The sequence below is a fragment of the Mytilus edulis genome, chromosome 9 (genome assembly GCF_963676685.1).
Source record: "Mytilus edulis chromosome 9, xbMytEdul2.2, whole genome shotgun sequence".
NCBI lineage: Eukaryota > Metazoa > Mollusca > Bivalvia > Mytilida > Mytilidae > Mytilus > Mytilus edulis.
Window position 1 is genome coordinate 36,194,977 of NC_092352.1, and position 18,319 is coordinate 36,213,295.

General features: G+C 31.9%; 1 protein-coding gene across 1 annotated transcript in view; it reads left to right on the top strand.

The window, feature by feature from the left end:
• LOC139489675 (uncharacterized) overlaps positions 1 to 18,319 on the top strand; it is a 146,150-nt gene that overhangs the window by 80,965 nt on the left and 46,866 nt on the right. Inside the window, exons 28-41 of the mRNA XM_071276331.1 lie at positions 119 to 342; positions 1,345 to 1,380; positions 2,588 to 3,133; positions 3,531 to 3,798; positions 4,089 to 4,300; positions 4,578 to 4,842; positions 10,985 to 11,107; positions 11,615 to 11,790; positions 12,300 to 12,375; positions 12,861 to 13,106; positions 13,614 to 13,792; positions 14,583 to 14,817; positions 15,521 to 15,643; positions 17,231 to 17,392. Coding sequence (XP_071132432.1) covers positions 119 to 342; positions 1,345 to 1,380; positions 2,588 to 3,133; positions 3,531 to 3,798; positions 4,089 to 4,300; positions 4,578 to 4,842; positions 10,985 to 11,107; positions 11,615 to 11,790; positions 12,300 to 12,375; positions 12,861 to 13,106; positions 13,614 to 13,792; positions 14,583 to 14,817; positions 15,521 to 15,643; positions 17,231 to 17,392 — 2,871 coding nt within the window. The remainder of the gene's footprint in view (positions 1 to 118; positions 343 to 1,344; positions 1,381 to 2,587; positions 3,134 to 3,530; positions 3,799 to 4,088; positions 4,301 to 4,577; positions 4,843 to 10,984; positions 11,108 to 11,614; positions 11,791 to 12,299; positions 12,376 to 12,860; positions 13,107 to 13,613; positions 13,793 to 14,582; positions 14,818 to 15,520; positions 15,644 to 17,230; positions 17,393 to 18,319) is intronic.

Sequence of the window (18,319 nt, forward strand, 5' to 3'; positions counted from 1 at the left end):
TAAACAGTTATAATCTTCAATTACCTTAAAGTAAAATAGTATTGTAATTTTATCAGTTTTTAACCACTACAAAATGTTACACTGTGATGGATTAAAACATTTTCTTTCTTTTTCTCAGCTTCTGCAGCATTTTACCTGATACAGGTAGAAGCAGTATTTACAGGTACTAACTTAACATGGGATGGATGTATTGCTGCTACAAGAACACAGATTGAAGAAAAAGTGGAGAGCATTAGTACGAGTATAATAAAAGGTTTAACCAAGGACTGGAAGCAGTGTACTAAACAATCAGATATCGTCCTGTTATCTCAGACGGGAAAAATAGCTGTCACCCCAGAGAGAGTAAGTTAGCCAATCTGTTTTATTTTTATTCACAGTAGTTTCAATGCACTTCACATTCTTCCTTATTGTGGCCTTGTAAAAATTGTTTTTTTATATCTAATGCTGATGTAATCCATCTTAAAGTAATTTAGGATTCAATTTAAATACATTCTGTTGTATCTATTTAAAAAAAAAATGTTCTTTTATAACAATTTTCTTGCAATTGGGTAATTTCTTCTAAAAAGAATGTTCTTGTTAAACTGTTTTCTTGCAACAGGTCAGTTTCTTATTGTAGTGTTCAATTTCATATCATTAACTTCCCGTGTCAACAAGAAGCCATTTTCAAGCATAGCTCTGAATTTATTTGTTTCATCATGCACTATTTGCTTATATTCGGGTTGATTTTAGAATCTGTTACTGGTGCTAGACAATTGCATAATGCTTTAAATCTTGGTGACTGCAAATTGTGTCATTGTATAAAAATCATGCTTGCATTTTAATGTTGCCATAATTGTGGTATATGTTATAGTGGTTCATCAATAAACAGATTTTGGGGATGCTAAAGATTTCAAACTTGTAAGCTTGATTTTAAAGTCATCTTTCAAATTTCAGACTTCACGTGTAAGGATTTTTCTTTAGTCTTTGCTTTTCACCCATATGGTGGCTGAATATATTACTGCTTCAGTTTCAGTCAAATATGTTATAATAGAATATATCCAGATCTGAAACGACTTTTAATACTTCAATTTCTTACCTAAATATGTATTATATTACCTGGTATGAGCTTGTGGAAGGGTCATTTTTGTTTTTATTTATAAAAAAGGTGTTGCATGGAAGAATCCATTTTGTTTTTCTATGAAAAGCAGGTAGATGCATGATGGTTATTTTGAGACTTCAGTATAATATTAAAAAAAAATCACGGAGATAAATTTAAGTCTAGCAAAATTTAAAAGATGCTAGACAGAGCTGTACAGTTTTTAATGACATTTTAAAAACTATTATATGAGAAATGTTTGTTTCCAGCTAAAACTGAAAATTCAGTATCCCTCGGTACATAGGGTAAGTCAAATGGCATGAATATAAAGTATGCCTCAGCAAATTAAGGATTATTATATGTAATTTGTGTCATTTCAGTTTTATGAATGCAAATTTATAAATGTTGACAAATTTATAAGATTTTTTATAGTTTTATAGCTTTTCCAAGTTATTTTTTATAGTACATGTATTATCCCATCAAAGTTGCTATAGAAAACACACACCATATAATGAATGAATTGCACAAGTTGACCCTTTGTTTTGCCTTGTTATTTAATATGCATGATGTCATGTTATTGAGCTTGTGTCAAATAATGTTTTAATAGTTTTTGATTTGATAAATAGATTTTTTATTTTTTTTTATTGCCAAAAACACCTTAACAAACCTTTTAAAATGTATTATAGCATTTAAATATCTAATGTTTTTTTTAACATAATATTCAATATTTATTGTACCATTTTAAAATTAAGAATGTTTGTCTCAAAGCAAAGGCAAATAAACAAGCCATGAAAAAATTTGAACACATTGTATTAAATTTAAATTATTGAAAAGAACACATTGCAGTACAGTCAGTATTCAAATGAAAAATGAATTTTATGTTAATTTTATATTAGATGCTCAATGATCTATGTTCTTTTATGCCTAGACAATTGGAATACACATGTTGTATTTTATTTTTTATTCATTTATTTGAACTGTTATCATTACACCTCCAGGCAAAATGAATAGCCCTCTCTGAACATAGAAAATGATAGTGCAAGAGTGGCATTCATGTACTACGGACACATTCTTGTTTACAGTTGTTATGTTAAATGCTTGAAAAAATCTTTAAAAATATATTCATATGAATCAAATTTTTTTTAGGTACCTGAATTTTGTGTCATTCAGCTTGAGCTTAAAAGAACTACTTATTAAGTTACTCCACTGAAATAAGATTATTTTTTTTTTAAAGTGTATAATAATTGATTTTAGTTTAGGGCACTCCAAATTGAATACTTGCTCTTTGTACTAAAAGAGCAAGAAATATTTGATTACACCAAGAAAGTGTAATTTTCTGTGAATTGTGGGATGAGCAATGACATTTTAAAATGAACTTGTTGAATTTATAAAAATGCAACAATTATTCAGAAATTCTTCAGGGAATGGGAGAAATTATTTTATAGGGTCTCCAAACTTATGGAGTAAATTAATAGAAAGAACTATGAAATAATTATTTCTTTTTTGTTACAGCTTGAACTGACAGCACCATTTGCCATCCAGAGTCCAAGTATAGCTACAAACATCGTAACAGATTGTGCCAGCAATGGTGTTCAAGGTCATATCAATGCCAAATTCCATGGACTGTTGCAAGAAATAAATCCAGGAGTCTGTTATGTCACACTTCAAACTTTTGAGATTTCATTCTCCGATTGGTCTTGTAATGACAATTATGAGTATGATCCGACCTCAGAGATTTGTCTATTAATTCAGACTACAAAAAGTCCAACTACGACACCTTCACCTTTAAATACATTAATGGCCAGTGACATCAAATATTTTATTCCTCATGGTACACTATCATTGTCAATACAGTTTATACATCTATCCATCCAGAATGAAGGTTTTTGTTTGACAGAGTATAGAAACAGATTAGTTTCACTAATGCAGAGTCAGACATCATTGTTTAACAATGGAAATATGGTTGATGTAAAGAAATATTGTGCAGACATTTATATCAGCTTATATGGAACAGACAGTATGGCCGAGGATGTGGTATTGTCAGTGTCACCTGGTATGGTAAGTATATAACGATACAATTGATTAAGATTTCTGTTTAAATAAAAATTTAGATAAAATAGAGAATGGAAATGGTGAATGTGTCATAGAGACAACACAACCCAACCAAAGAGTAAATGTTGACATAAATGCATGGATTTTTATTGAGAAAAAAAAAGTTTTTTTGAATATCAAATGTTAATGATCAAGGATGTGTTGCACAACTAATTTATTCATATGCTGCTATGCCCTAAGTGATGGCATTTATTAGTATCTTCTTAGGTGATCTTGTATTCCTATAAACTAAAAGTGCTTTTTCTTTAAATTAAGGAAATGAGCAATTAGTTGAAAAAATTTGTATTTAACATAGTATTGAAAACTTTTTTCTTGATGTTAAAAATGTTTTTTATCTTTTCAGGTGAATGGGGAGGTTGCTGTTAAATTTTTTGCCACTTCAAGTAGCTTTACCAGTAATGCAAGTTATAATTCATGCATTGGTTGGATAGCCTCCGAACTTATGAATGTCAGCAGCCATGCACTGATTGGTCAATCCACTCTTCCATCATCTAATGCTACCCTGTGTAGTAATGTGACATTGAATAATATTTCCATTACTAATGTGGCTTTTGACTGTACTACAGGATACCAGAAGGCCTTATATAATTCATATTTCCTATGTCTTAGAGGTAAAATCTACAACTGGATATCAGTATGTTTGAATGATTTTATTGTTTAATTCACTTGATTCCTTGCAATACAGTGTAGTTAGCAGATAATGATGAAGCAAAATTGAAACAAGTAACTTTGCTTATGGTACTTGATAAAAAAAAATCCTATTTTCAATCAAATTGCAAGACTTCCTGGATAATTTGAACACTATAAAAAATGATGAAGCTGTCTATTTCTTACGAAAAAACCATCATGAATACATCAAAATCTACGATACTTAATAGAATTTCTTTTTTTTTAATCATAGATGATCGTACAAAGTACATAGCACCTTTACTATTGTCATACCAATGGCATCAACTAAGTAGTGAAGCGTGTATAAACAGTTTGATGACCAGACTTTCAGCAGAGTCCATTCCATTTGTACAACAGTATGCTAAGCAGCCATCTTGTCCTTCAGACATTGTACTACAGCAGAATGGTACTGTTACATCGTCCTTCACTAGTAATTATTCACATGTAAGTATATCAGTATATGGATATGTTCATAATTAAAAGAAGAGATTTTATGGTAATAAGGTTAAAATTTAGTTTCAGTATCTATAACCACTTCGTTAACTAGTTATCTTGTTGACCTGATTTCTATTGGAATATAAAAATACAGGTTAAAAAAGGTTGTATGATTGTCAAAGATACAACTTTCCACTGGAGAAAATGATGTAGAAGTTAGCAACTAGAGGTGTAGTGTACTGTCTTCAAAATCTATGCTGATGCAACCAATCCATTATCATTTCAGGGTAATATTACTATAGCTTATGAACTGAGCAGCCAGACTGAAACTGCAGGATCAATTTCAACTTTTTCATCTTGTGCAGTTACAATTCTTCCAGAAGCAAGGACATACTTTGAACAGAAATCGGCTGAAATATTTAGCTCAGAGAAGGTTATTGAGTCTTGTGGATTGAAACAGCCAGTAGTGACCATGCCTGTTGTTAGTGGTCATTACATATGTCCTAATGAGAAAACATGGGACCAGATCAAAAATCAATGTATTAATGCAGGTAAAAATAATGTTTACACAGTAATGTAGCTCTTAGTGTTTGTTTGTTTGTTTTAGTAGGACTTCAAGTTGTGAAGTATTGAATCCAAATTTGAGACAAAAGCGAAATAGATTTTAAAAAAGATTTGCGTCTCACTTTCAGCATTTTTGCACTGTTAACCTAATAAAGGTATCATTGGTAAATTCTAAGAAATGTATATATATATACATACTGTAATATGATGGTCTGGATGTGTCAGTGATTGCAGTGGTGTCCTATTTTAAACACAGATAGTTTTTTACATGAATTGTAGTTGACCTATCCTTATAATATTTTAACATTCTGATGTTTCTAGGAACAACAATAAATCTCAACTCTGTTTCTAGATGTGTTTTAATATACCTTAGGTTAACGTCTACGTAATTAACATGTTGATGTGTAAAGCTGCACTGGGTGAACCCTTTATTGTATTGTTTTAAATGTCTTTTGCACAGTTTGTTTTCAATTGTAAACTCCTCAATCTAATATTTAAAAATTTGTTTTATATTATGTTTATGTGATTGAAGCATGATTCAGAGCTTAAACCAGCTAAGCATGATAATATGTATATTTTATTTAACTAGTTCTTTTTTTTCATTTTCCATGCATGAAATTTTCCTTATTCTCAGTAACTGTCTTTTTCCTGTTATCCTACTCACTCAATTATACCCTTGTTTTCAGCGTTTTATAATAACAACTTTTATGTATATTACCTTAGAATATTTTTGTTTCAGAAAATGATACAGAAATAATAAATGGAACCTTAACTTCAGTATCTTCATTTTCTGACTTGCAAACACAACAATTTGAAACAACTTCTGATCAGTCTGTAACAAGTCACATTGCAACATATGTAGAAACACCAACCACTACTGAAACATCTGTGACAACACTTGAAACATTTGTAACAACACCAACCCCTTCTGAAACATCCATAACAATACAAACCATAACTGATACATCTGTATCAACACCAATCACACCTGAACCAACAACAACTGACACACCTGAACCAACAACAACTGACACACCTGAACCAACAATAACTGAAAAACCTGAACCAACAAAAACAACAACTAAAACATCTGAATCGCCTGTAGCAATGATAACAACTGAAACATTGGTCACAACACCAACCACAACTGAAAAATATGTTAGAACACCCACCACAATTGAAATGTTTGTAACTTCACCAACCACAACTGAGATATCTGAAGAAACACCAATCACAACTAAAACATATCTAACAACACCAACTGAAACACTTGTGACATCACAAACTACAACTGAAACACTTGTAACATCACCAACCCCAATATCAACATCTGTAATAAAACCAACAACAACAGAAACTTCTGTTGCAACACCAACCACAACTGAGATATCTGTTACAACACCCAGCAAAACTAAAACTTCTGTTACAACACCAATCACAACTAAAACATCTGTAACAACACCAACCACAACTAAAATTTCTGTTACAACACCAACTACAATTGAGATATCTGTAGAAACACCAACCACAACTGAAACACATGTATCAACACCAATCTCAACCAAAACATCCACACCAAAACCAATCTCAACTAAAACATCCACACAAACACCAATCTCAACTGATACATCTGCAACAACACCTACCACGACTAAAACATCCACATCAACACCAATCTCAACTAAAACATCCACACCAACACCAATCTCAACTGAAACATCTGTAACAACACCAACCACAACTAAAATTTCTGTTACAACACCAACTTCAACTGAGATATCTGTAGAAATACCAACCTCAACTGAAACATCTGTATCAACACCAACCTCAACTGAAACATCCACACCAACACCAATCTCAACTGAAACATCCACACCAACACCAATCTCAACTAATACATCCACACCAAAACCAATCTCAACTAAAACATCGACACCAACACCAATCTCAACTGAAACATCGGTAACAACACCTACCATGACTGAAATATCCATTACAACGCCAACTACAAAAGTAGACATAACAGACACATCTGCATCTTCTCCAAATGTAAACACAGCAGCATATGTGACAACACTGGTCATTTCAGAAATATCTAAGACCACAGATACTGTCTTATCAACACCAGCCACAACAGAGATCTCTGTAACATCATCAGCTAAAGGTGAATCGACTGATAAAGATACATCAAATCCAATCTCAACAAATCCAACTAGTACAATATTACAAAGTAGGACATCTGTTGATGCTAGAACTACAGACCATGTTGACATTTCAACCATTGAACATGATCAGACAATAAGTACAGACCATGTTGAGACTTCAACAGTGGCACACGATGAAGAAACATCAAAGGATCATGTTGACACTTCAACAATAGCATATGATGAAACAACAACTATAAAACATGTTGAAAATTTAACCATAGGAATTGAGGATGCAACAACTATAGATGATGATGACACTTCAACCAAGGCATATGATGATGTTACAACTACAGTACAAGTTGACACTTCAACCATAGTACATGTTGATGCTACAATAATGACACAAGTTGACACTTCAACCATAGCACAAGAAAAGTCAACAGCTTCAGAACCGATTGTCACTACAACCATATCCCTATTTGATACAACAACTACAGAACATTATGACACATCAACAGTAGCACTATATGAACAAGTTAGCACTTCAGCCATAGCTCAAGATGAAGCAACATCTACAGAACAAGTTAGCACATCACTCATAGCTCAAGATGAGGTAACAACTTTAGAACTGGTTGGGACTTCATCCATAGCACACAATAAGACAACAACTACAGAACATGATGACACTTCAACAATAGCACAAGATGAGTCAACAACTTTAGAAAAGGTTACAACCATATCGCAATATAATACAAAAACTATAGAACATGTTGGCACATCAACAGTAGAACAACATGATGCAACAAATATAAAATTCATTGACACTTCATCAATTGTACAAGATGAGGAAACAACTGCAAAATATATTGGCACGTCAACAACATCACATGATGATGCAACAACTAAGAAACCAGGTGACACTACAATAATGCCACATGATGAGGCAACTACTGTGGAACATGTTGACACTTCAACTATAGTACTGGATGTGGCTACAACAATAGATCCCATTGACACTTCAACAGTAGTACATGATGCAACAACTAAAAAACATATTGACACTACAACAATATCATATGTTGATGTAACAACTACAGAACATGTTGGGACTTATACAAAAGTGCAAGATGAAGCAACAATTAAAGAACATGATGACACTTCAACAATAGGACAATATGATGCAACAACTACAGAACATGTCAACACTTCAACAATAGCACATGATAATGCAACATCCACAGAGCATGTTGACACTTCAACAATAACACAAAATGCAACAACCACAGAGCATGCTGACACTTCAACAATAACACAAGATGCAACAACCACAGAGCATGCTGACACTTCAACAATAACACAAGATGCAACAACTACAGACCATGCTGACACTTCAACAATAACACAAGATGCAACAACCACAGAACATGCTGACACTTCAACAATAACACAAGATGATGCAACAACTAAAAAACATGTTGACACTTCAACAATAACACAAAATGCAACAACCACAGAGCATGTTGACACTTCAACAATAACACAAGATGCAACAACCACAGAACATGCTGACACTTCAACAATAACACAAGATGATGCAACAACTAAAAAACATGTTGACACTTCAACAATAACACAAAATGCAACAACCACAGACCATGCTGACACTTCAACAATAACACAAAATGCAACAACCACAGAACATGCTGACATTTCAACAATAACACAAAATGCAACAACCACAGAGCATGCTGACACTTCAACAATATCACAAAATGCAACAACCACAGAGCATGCTGACACTTCAACAATAACACAAGATGCAACAACCACAGAGCATGCTGACACTTCAACAATAACACAAGATGCAACAACCACAGAGCATGCTGACACTTCAACAATAACACAAGATGCAACAACTACAGATCATGTTGACACTTCAACAATAGCACAAGATGATGCAACAACTAAAAAACATGTTGACACTTCAACAATAACACAAGATGCAACAACTACAGATCATGTTGACACCTCAACAATAACACAAGATGCAACAACCACAGAGCATGCTGACACTTCAACAATAACACAAAATGCAACAACCACAGAGTATGCTGACACTTCAACAATAACACAAAATGAAACAACTACAGATCATGTTGACACCTCAACAATAACACAAGATGCAACAACTACAGATCATATTGACACCTCAACAATAACACAAGATGCAACAACTACAGATCATGTTGACACAACACCAACAAAACAAAATGATACAACTGCATTGCAAACAACTGTAGCATCAACTTCATCACATATAAGTACATCAACATTGTCAACACAAGAAACTACAGCTTCACTTTCAACACAAATAACTACAGCCTCACTTTCAACACAAATAACAGAACAGACTGATCCTCCGATATGTTATGAATGCAACCAGAAAAAGAATGATGGGAGTTGTAATCAGAACACAAAGCAATGTCAACAGGTTATTGTCTTTTCTTTTTATCAAAATTTATATAATTTTAGAATATCTGATCAAGAAATGAAATATTTTGTAATTGTTCATTTAACTGAAATAAACTTAAAGATAAATAAAAAATTTCAATATTATAGATTTATTTTGGATATTGTAAAAGTTTTTTTATATATAAAATATGCTAATGATTTGTAGATTTTAGCATCATTTTTAATTTAATTTACAAAATAAATAGTTAATATTTGTGAGAGAAATTTTACTTTGATATTTTAACCTTCAATTAGATAAACATTATACATATACCAGTATTAAACTTATATTTAGGGAGAATCATGTCAAACTCTGGTTGTGTATTTGAAGAAGAAAGCTATGATAACAAAGAAGTGTGCCATTTTGTGTGAAGCTAGTCTGGTTGACATTGCATGCGACCCTACTCAATATGATACCACATGTATTTATTGTTGTGCCGACAATCTGTGCAATGAACAAACGTCTTTTCTTGACTGGCAAGGTATTGCCTCACAGAAATATATTCAGCTTTATAGATTTAACCTTAAAAAAAATTAACATTGCCTAACAAATTTAAACTCTGCCATTCAAATAGTTTTTATATTAATGACAAGCAATTCATTATATGAATATTGTTATAGTTTGTTACATTTATATATGATAATCTGATGACATTGTCTAGATCTACTTTTGTTTAGTCCTTAACTTTTGACATTTGTCTTTGTGTCATCATATTTATGCCAAGTTTTTATATTTAAGATTTCACTTCCCTCATCTTTTTTTACATTCCCTTATTTATCTTTCTAGTATCTTATTTAATTCACTTTTATCCTTGTACAATTTTATATTCTATATACCAGTATGTCTGGTATAAATAAACATGTCTTGTCACACTTTTTTCATTACTCACATGTACGAGAGAGAGATTCATGTTGATTCAAGAACAAATCTTTTTAACAAATCTTTTTTAATTCTGATGACAGAATACGTTCTGTGACAAAAACAATTTATAACAAAAACTTTTAAAAAATATGATTTTTCACATTATTTACAATTAACTAAAACATTTTTTTTTAATTGATTGAAGAAGTTGGAAATTGTATATCAGATACATCTTTTAGCTTATCTGTAATGCCTCAATAATTAATACTTACATGTAGATATTATTATTTATTTATTATTATAAATCAGTTCCTGGTGTTGGTTTACTTTTTTCATCATAATTGTCATGAAAATTATATTCTGTTTAGATATAATAATGCAAAATCTCATCTAATTATTGTGTGATTTTTAAGTAAATGAAGAAATACAGATTTAATTGACTGAATTTTTAGTATACACTGAGAAATGCTGATGGTGAGGACAAATCAAAATTTCATATTCATTAATATTAACATCCTTGCCTAAAAAAAAATGAAATTAAAAATGGTTGTTTGCACAAAATTTATTCTTTTTTATTTAATTAAAGTTAAATTTATTCTTTTTTGTCAGATGGAAGAAAGAAGAGAAAGAAAAGATCAGCTTTACTTACTGGAATGAATAGAGAGAAGAGATCAGTGGAAGTACTTACAACAACAACAGCATTCTGGAATTCATCCGTCCCTAATTGTATAGGTAAATGGTCCAACATGACATTGTCTATAAACATTCTTTTTATAAGAGTTATCTTTTCTTTTTACTTTGTATCTGGATTCTATGAGATCTGGTAATGATTTAAATAATTATGTTTGCTTCAAATGTGAAATGATCAGATTATGTAAACAGAAAGCAACTGCTACTTTTAAATCCATATTGAGTATGATAAGGCATAGAGGTTGAATACATTCTTGAATAAATGATAGTTTGCTGTAAAAGCATTGCAAAAATATTTGCAAAAAATGAGAGATAATCAGCAAGGTAACAAGTGTATACTTTGATTTAAATTATTGCCGTTTCATACCCCAGTTTGGTTCTTTTGTCCTATATATTTATAAAATTTCAAAACATGCTATGTTATAGGCCATCAATTCATGGCTGGTAAGCTTAAGGTTGTTTCTTTTTTTTAAGGATTAGTAATTCACTTTTATCAGTTTCATGGAAACTTCTTTTCAAGTAAGCTGTAAGTAGAATTTTTTTTAACAGATGTAAAGCCACCAGTATTCCAGAACTGTCCAACAAAAGATATCATAGTCATCAAAGAACTGTGGGGACCAGTATTTGTGAACATAAGTCAACCAATAGCAGTAGATAACTCTGGTATCAGTCCAAAGATAACAATCACACCTGAGGATTTTAGACAGCCATATCTGTTTAGAGAGGTAACATTTCAAAACAAACAATACTGACTACGAACCATCGTCATGTATGTCATAATTTTTGTTGTCATAAGATATATTTTAAAATAAAGTACTAAGTTGAGCAAAATGTTAAATCACAAAAATACTGAACTCTGAGGAAAATTCAAATTGGAAAGTCCCTAATTAAATGTCAGAATCAAAATCTCAAACACATCAAATGAATGGAAATTATTTGTTTCACGGAGGGGTGAAAATGAAAATAACTTTAAATAAACTACAGCATAATACAGTGGATGTGTTAATCAATGTTTTTGCAATTGTTCAATATTATTGTAAATTCTACATGACACTGTAGGTTTCGATACAAAAAAGCTGAAACAAAGAGCAATATTTATTTCTTAAAAATGTAACTTGCATAAAACAGTTCATGGCATTGAAGAATTTTTTTTTTGATAGAAAGAATTTCACTATCTCTGTTGTATTACTTAACTAGCAGATTTATTAATACTGGTATAAATTGTATATTTTAGAACACCACTGTAACATTTACTGCTCAGGATGGGTCAGGAAACTCTGAACCGTGTGAAATCCATGTTATATTGATAGGTAATGCTTAAACATTATTCTCCTTTGTACCATTTACAGTTACTGTAGTCTTTTTGGTACATGATAGATTTCAAATACTGGTATTTTACTTGAAGTCTGAAACATTGAGATTTTTATTATTGGCTAAATTTTGGTATATGGTAGGATAGTTTTCGAATACTGCTAACCTTATTTCCAAGACTGAGAAACATTAGAATTGTATCCAGCAAGTACATTTTTTCTCAGTCCATGAAAATTGGTATCGACAAAAATATATGAAGCCACAGTAGTATATACATTATGAATAAATGTTCATCAATCTTTTGATTTTGTTATATTAGCCACTGGATAAGACAACCATTTGATTTTGTTATATTAGCCACTGGATAAGACAACCAGGTAAACATATTTCTTCTATGTCAAATGATTTTAAGTACTCAATGTCAAATACTACTCCCATTTATAGCTTTAATATTGCATTCAGTAGTACTATTTGTTTGTTTTAGACACACATCCTCTCACAATCAGATGTCCTGTAGATGTGGTCTATGTCCCATATGCTACTAGCAGTGATGTTGTCAATATAACATACAACAGTATAGGTGTTGTGGCCTCTAGTAGTGCCACACATATAACATACCAGCCACCATTGGGTACTAGTATCAAGATAAAGGAACATGTTGAGGTCAAAGCTACAGCACATGGTTCCAATGGCAACACTGTAGCATGCAACTTTACTTATGAAGCTACCAGTAAGTTGTTTTTATTAGCATTCTTAGGAAAGCAAAAACAAAAAGCAGATTTAATTATAGTTTAGGGAGATGCCACTTACAAGCTGTATTTTAATTGAAAAAAAACAAGATTTTGTATGCTTTATGTTCTCCCAGTTTTCTAGAGATACACAATGTTCACTAGTTTGTATGTTTTATGTTTGCGAAAATTTGTTATATTATATAATCTGAATATTGATCATACATTATGTAAGAAATAATGAAAAAATAATTCCTCTTTGAGGAATGTTAGAAAATGTAAGAATATCAGGATAAGTGTAATTGGTGCCATATTTTATACTATGTACTTTAAAATAAATATAAATCAATGTCTTTATGGCCACGTCTTTAGATGTGTGAAAATACCATCACTGTCAAGTAATTAAGTGGGGGATTTTCAATAGGATAAGATCATTGGAATTAACAGATACCAAAAATGTACACTATCAGAGCTTACAAACATGTTAATAAAGTTTTTGTATTATTTAGGAGATGACCAGATTCCAAAGTACAAAATTAAAGTAGTTTACAGTGTTACAAATGTGCATTCGTATCAAGATGACTGTCCGAAAAAGTATGGAACAGAACTTTTTCATAAAATACAGAATCTATCAGTGGCAGTATGTAGTGACAGTTTTATGCTTTTGCCAAGCATTACTCTCAATCAGGTAGTAAATGTATTTTGGAGAGAAATTTCTGCATGGTACACTGCAAATATACCGTTATAGCGGGTTATTTTCGTGGTGTGTAAATTTTTGCTTATTTTCGCGATAGAACAAAATCGCCAAAATAAATTACGCCAATTTAAAAGTGTGCATGCAATTGTATTGATTACAGTTTTGAATCCGCCAAAAAAGTAACCGTCAAAATTGTTCGTAAACCTTATCCAATGAAAATCGTGAAATTTTAAACCTGCGAAAATTACCCACTATACGGTATAGTTAATTTGTTGTTCCTCTGTAATAAAGTGTTGGTTGAAATATACATTTGCCATGTTACTTTGAAGGTGTGATACAGATAACCATTTAGATCTAACAAAGGTTACTCGGCTTTTTTGATTGATTTGTTAAACATTTTTCTATACTTTCTTATAATATCATGGAGATCTATTTCATTGCTGGAGGAAGCAATGAGTGCCTTGGGTAATCTTAACAAAATCAATCTTCAGGTGAAATTATTTCAGACTAAAACAACATTTTATTTTGTGAAAAGTACAAAAATGTTTTCAGTTCTTAAGCATCTCCAATATTGAGCAAAGGGCCTTTGGTCATAAAGCTGTACTCAATACTTTATGCTCGAAACACAAAATCAAGTATTTTGATTGGTTAATTACTGAGTCTGAGTACCGATAAGGATAATTATGCTCTAAAGTGTAAAGATCCCTTGCAAGACCAGAAGATTGTTGCATGCATATGGCATAAAACTTGACAAAACTTTACTTTTTGGTTTTTATTTCAGGACGTATTGGTTGTGGATATATCTGTCATGTTTATGAATTTTAAGACATTGGATTTTGATTGTATGAAACTCTTTGGTAATTTGAGTGCACAAAAGATGATAGATGCTGGAAACCTTACATTGGCTCCCTCTGGTTGTGAAGAGTTAGAACTTATATTCATTGAAGAGGAGACCACTCAGGACTACCTTTGTGAAAGTAATTTTACAGTCCTGAATAGAACCAGTAAATACTGTAGTATGTATTCTTATTTTTATGCCCCATTTATGTGCATTATGTTTTCTGGTCTTGTCGTTCGTTGGTTCGTTCGTTCAGTCGTCCGTCCGTCCATCCGTCCTTTCATCTAATTCAGGTTACATTTTTGTTCGAGGTAGTTTTAGATGAAGTTGAAGTCCAATCAACTTGAAACTTAGTACACATGTTTCCTATGATATGATTTTTCCAATGTTAATGCCAAATTAGAGATTTTCCCCCATTTTTACGGTCCACCGAACATAGAAAATGATAGTGCAGATGGGGCATCCATGTACTGGGGACACATTCTTGTTTTACTGTAAATTTTAAAACTATTGTGTGCATTTATTTTTGTAAAGTGAACAAAAATGTGAGATTATTTATTGCAATTTCACGAAATGTTATTAAACTGCACATTGAATTCTTATTTTTGCAATACTACCCCAGTCACTTAATTGTTATAAAAACTGCACAATGATTGCTCGAATTACATCTTCTTGTCTTTATTAATTTCTTTTCATATAAACAAATGTTAAAACAGCTCTGACAAATCTGGATTGTACTTCTGGCCAATTATTTGACAATTATGTTCAGTTTGTCTGGTCTACCATCTATCATGTATATCTAATAAAGCTAACATGTGACTCTGTGCTAGTCAACTATAGAGAAGATATATATTCTGTAATTTGTGTAATTTTCATTACAGCATATTGCCATAAAGGTACCTTTAGTAATCAGACAAGCGGACAGTGTGAGGTTTGTCCAGTAACACAGGACATAATACCTAGAGAATGTATGCCTTGTACAGAAGATAGTTCAGTTTGTTTAGGTATTATATTTCTTATTGTCAGTTTTGCACTCAATATGATGCATTAAACAGAATCCTTGGAAAAAACTTCTAAGTGCAGTCTGAAACCCAATTGAAATATAGAACAAAAGAATCGAAGCTCTTTGTTAGTGAAGGCGATAAATGCTTACTGTAATGTTTACTATAGTAACAAAAAAATTAAAAGTTATAAGATAGAAATAAAATGACAATTTTCTTCTCAATAACGAATTGTTATATTTAAAAAAAAACATTTGCATAAGATTTCAATTTATCTATTACATAGTTAAGCACAACAATTAGATATCAAGTCGATGACATGGGTATCTATCAAGTTGGATGTAGAAAATGCATAACCTCCGATTTAAAAAAAAAAATACCACGGACGAAGAACATTTTAATCTATTAGTTCAGTAATTTTCTAATTTTCGTGTCTCCCCTTCCATTATGTGACTCAAAAAAAAATTCTAAAAAAATGGGTAACAATTGTATCAAAAAGAGAAACTTGAGTGCACCTTTTTATGGTAGGGCGTGTTTGAGTTGAATATTTTGTCTTGAAAACGTACAAAGCAAGAATATTTGATACATCATCTCGCTTCAGATTCTATCATTTTTATATATTAAAGCTACAGGTTGACTTTATAACATAAAAAAATCACAGTACTAAGAAATATATGGGTCAAGTGAAATACCTATCTAATGAATCATTAAAACAGAGTAGGTGTGTTCGAATAGCTATTTTTTTTTACTAAAAGTACTTGACGACAGTCTTTCAAGTTGGATGATGAAAATGCATATCTTCGAAAAATTATAAATTTTGGGTGTGATAACAAAGGTTTATAGTCTTTAACCACTAAAAAAATCTAGTCTGCCATTCCATGAAATATTTGATTAGAATTTTTTTAAATGTTTATGAATTTTCAAAAATTCCACCTGACAACCGATTAGACAATAGTTTTAAGTTGAATCAATGCAGACAAGATCATTAACTGATGCTCATTAGCCAGGAGATATATTTGTATTTTAAAATAAAACTGACATATAAGGATCGTAATGGTTCTATGCGGATAAATATATTGGTTTTCAAGAGCAAAATTGGCAGTGCGTCATCCCTGCAATGGCATCCTTTTCTACGATTGTGAAAATTAACTGGCGTAATGGGGAGATAATTTTGACGAAGTAGAATCCTGACTGAGTGATGTTCATGTATCCTGCATATTATATATTCTTAACTCTTATTTCAAGGACACAGGTATTTCAAACTCATTTATGCTCATAAAACATAAATACATTGCAGACTGCTTTTTAAAAGCTATCGATTAAAAGTTTTATACAGTTCAAACAAAAGTTACTTCTGGGTTTTTTATACTTCTGCAAAAAATTTCTGCCATATAATGGTATGACAATGTCCTTGTCCTGGTTTTCTGATGACATTAGGTTTCCAGACAATAACACAAGTATAATTTTTTCCCCTTTGTGTTCCAGTCGATTTTTTTCTGTACTGAAGAACTTTGAAATTCAAAAAACCAATATCTTGAACACATTGCAGCAAATCAAACAATGGTTTGAATATTTTGTTATCTTTTTCAGATCTGTGTAAACCAGGAGAATATTCCCCAACTGGATTACAACCCTGTACCAAATGTTCTTTTGGTACCTACACAGATACTTATAATTCTACTATATGTCAGTCTTGTCCACCAGGGAATTCAACCTTAAGTACAGGGACAAACAGTCTACATGGTTGTATTGGTAAGTTTAACAGAAATCAAAATACAACTGATTATTGAATATTGTATTATGGTACAAAATGTAGTTCTATTTACTGTAATACTATGTTTTAATTTACTTTTATGGATTGAAGAAAAACTGAATTTTCAAGGATATTAAAGGAGTAGGTTCAGTAAGACCCCTTTTTGGCCCCAAAATATAGCAGTTTTACAAAATTGTTAAAATGTAAACCTTTAGTTATTTATTGGACAGTAGAATGCTTCTGCTCCATAAATATGGGCTGTTTTTGACAAAACAATGCACATATATCCGGTACATTTTACTAGCACCATTAAGTCATGCTAAATTACTGTAATCCTCATAATTCTAGCATTTTAGTTAAATTTTAGACGGTTTTCGTGTAAAACGAAAGTGGCCGCATTCGTGTTCATCCTTAATATTGAAATGTAAGTTGTATTTTATGATAATACATAACATATATAAAGGTTGAGGATGAACACGGATGTGGCCACTTTCATTTTTACCAAAAACCATCTGAAAAGTGACATTTTTCAGCATATTAGGTAGACTTTTCATATTTGAGCTTGAATCGGATCGTTTTTATGCCCCACCTACGATAGTAGAGGGGCATTATGTTTTCTGGTCTGTGCGTCCGTCCGTCCGTCCGTTCGTTCGTCCGTCCGTCCGTCCGTCCGTCCGTCCGTCTGTCCCGCTTCAGGTTAAAGTTTTTGGTCAAGGTAGTTTTTGATGAAGTTTAAGTCCAATCGACTTCAAACTTAGTACACATGTCCCCTATGATATGATCTTTCTAATTTTAATGCCAAATTAGAGTTTTTACCCCAATTTCACGGTCCACTGAACATGGAAAATGATAGTGCGAGTGGGGCATTCGTGTACTGAGGACACATTCTTGTTAATTACTAAATCTGTTAAAAACTTTCACATAAA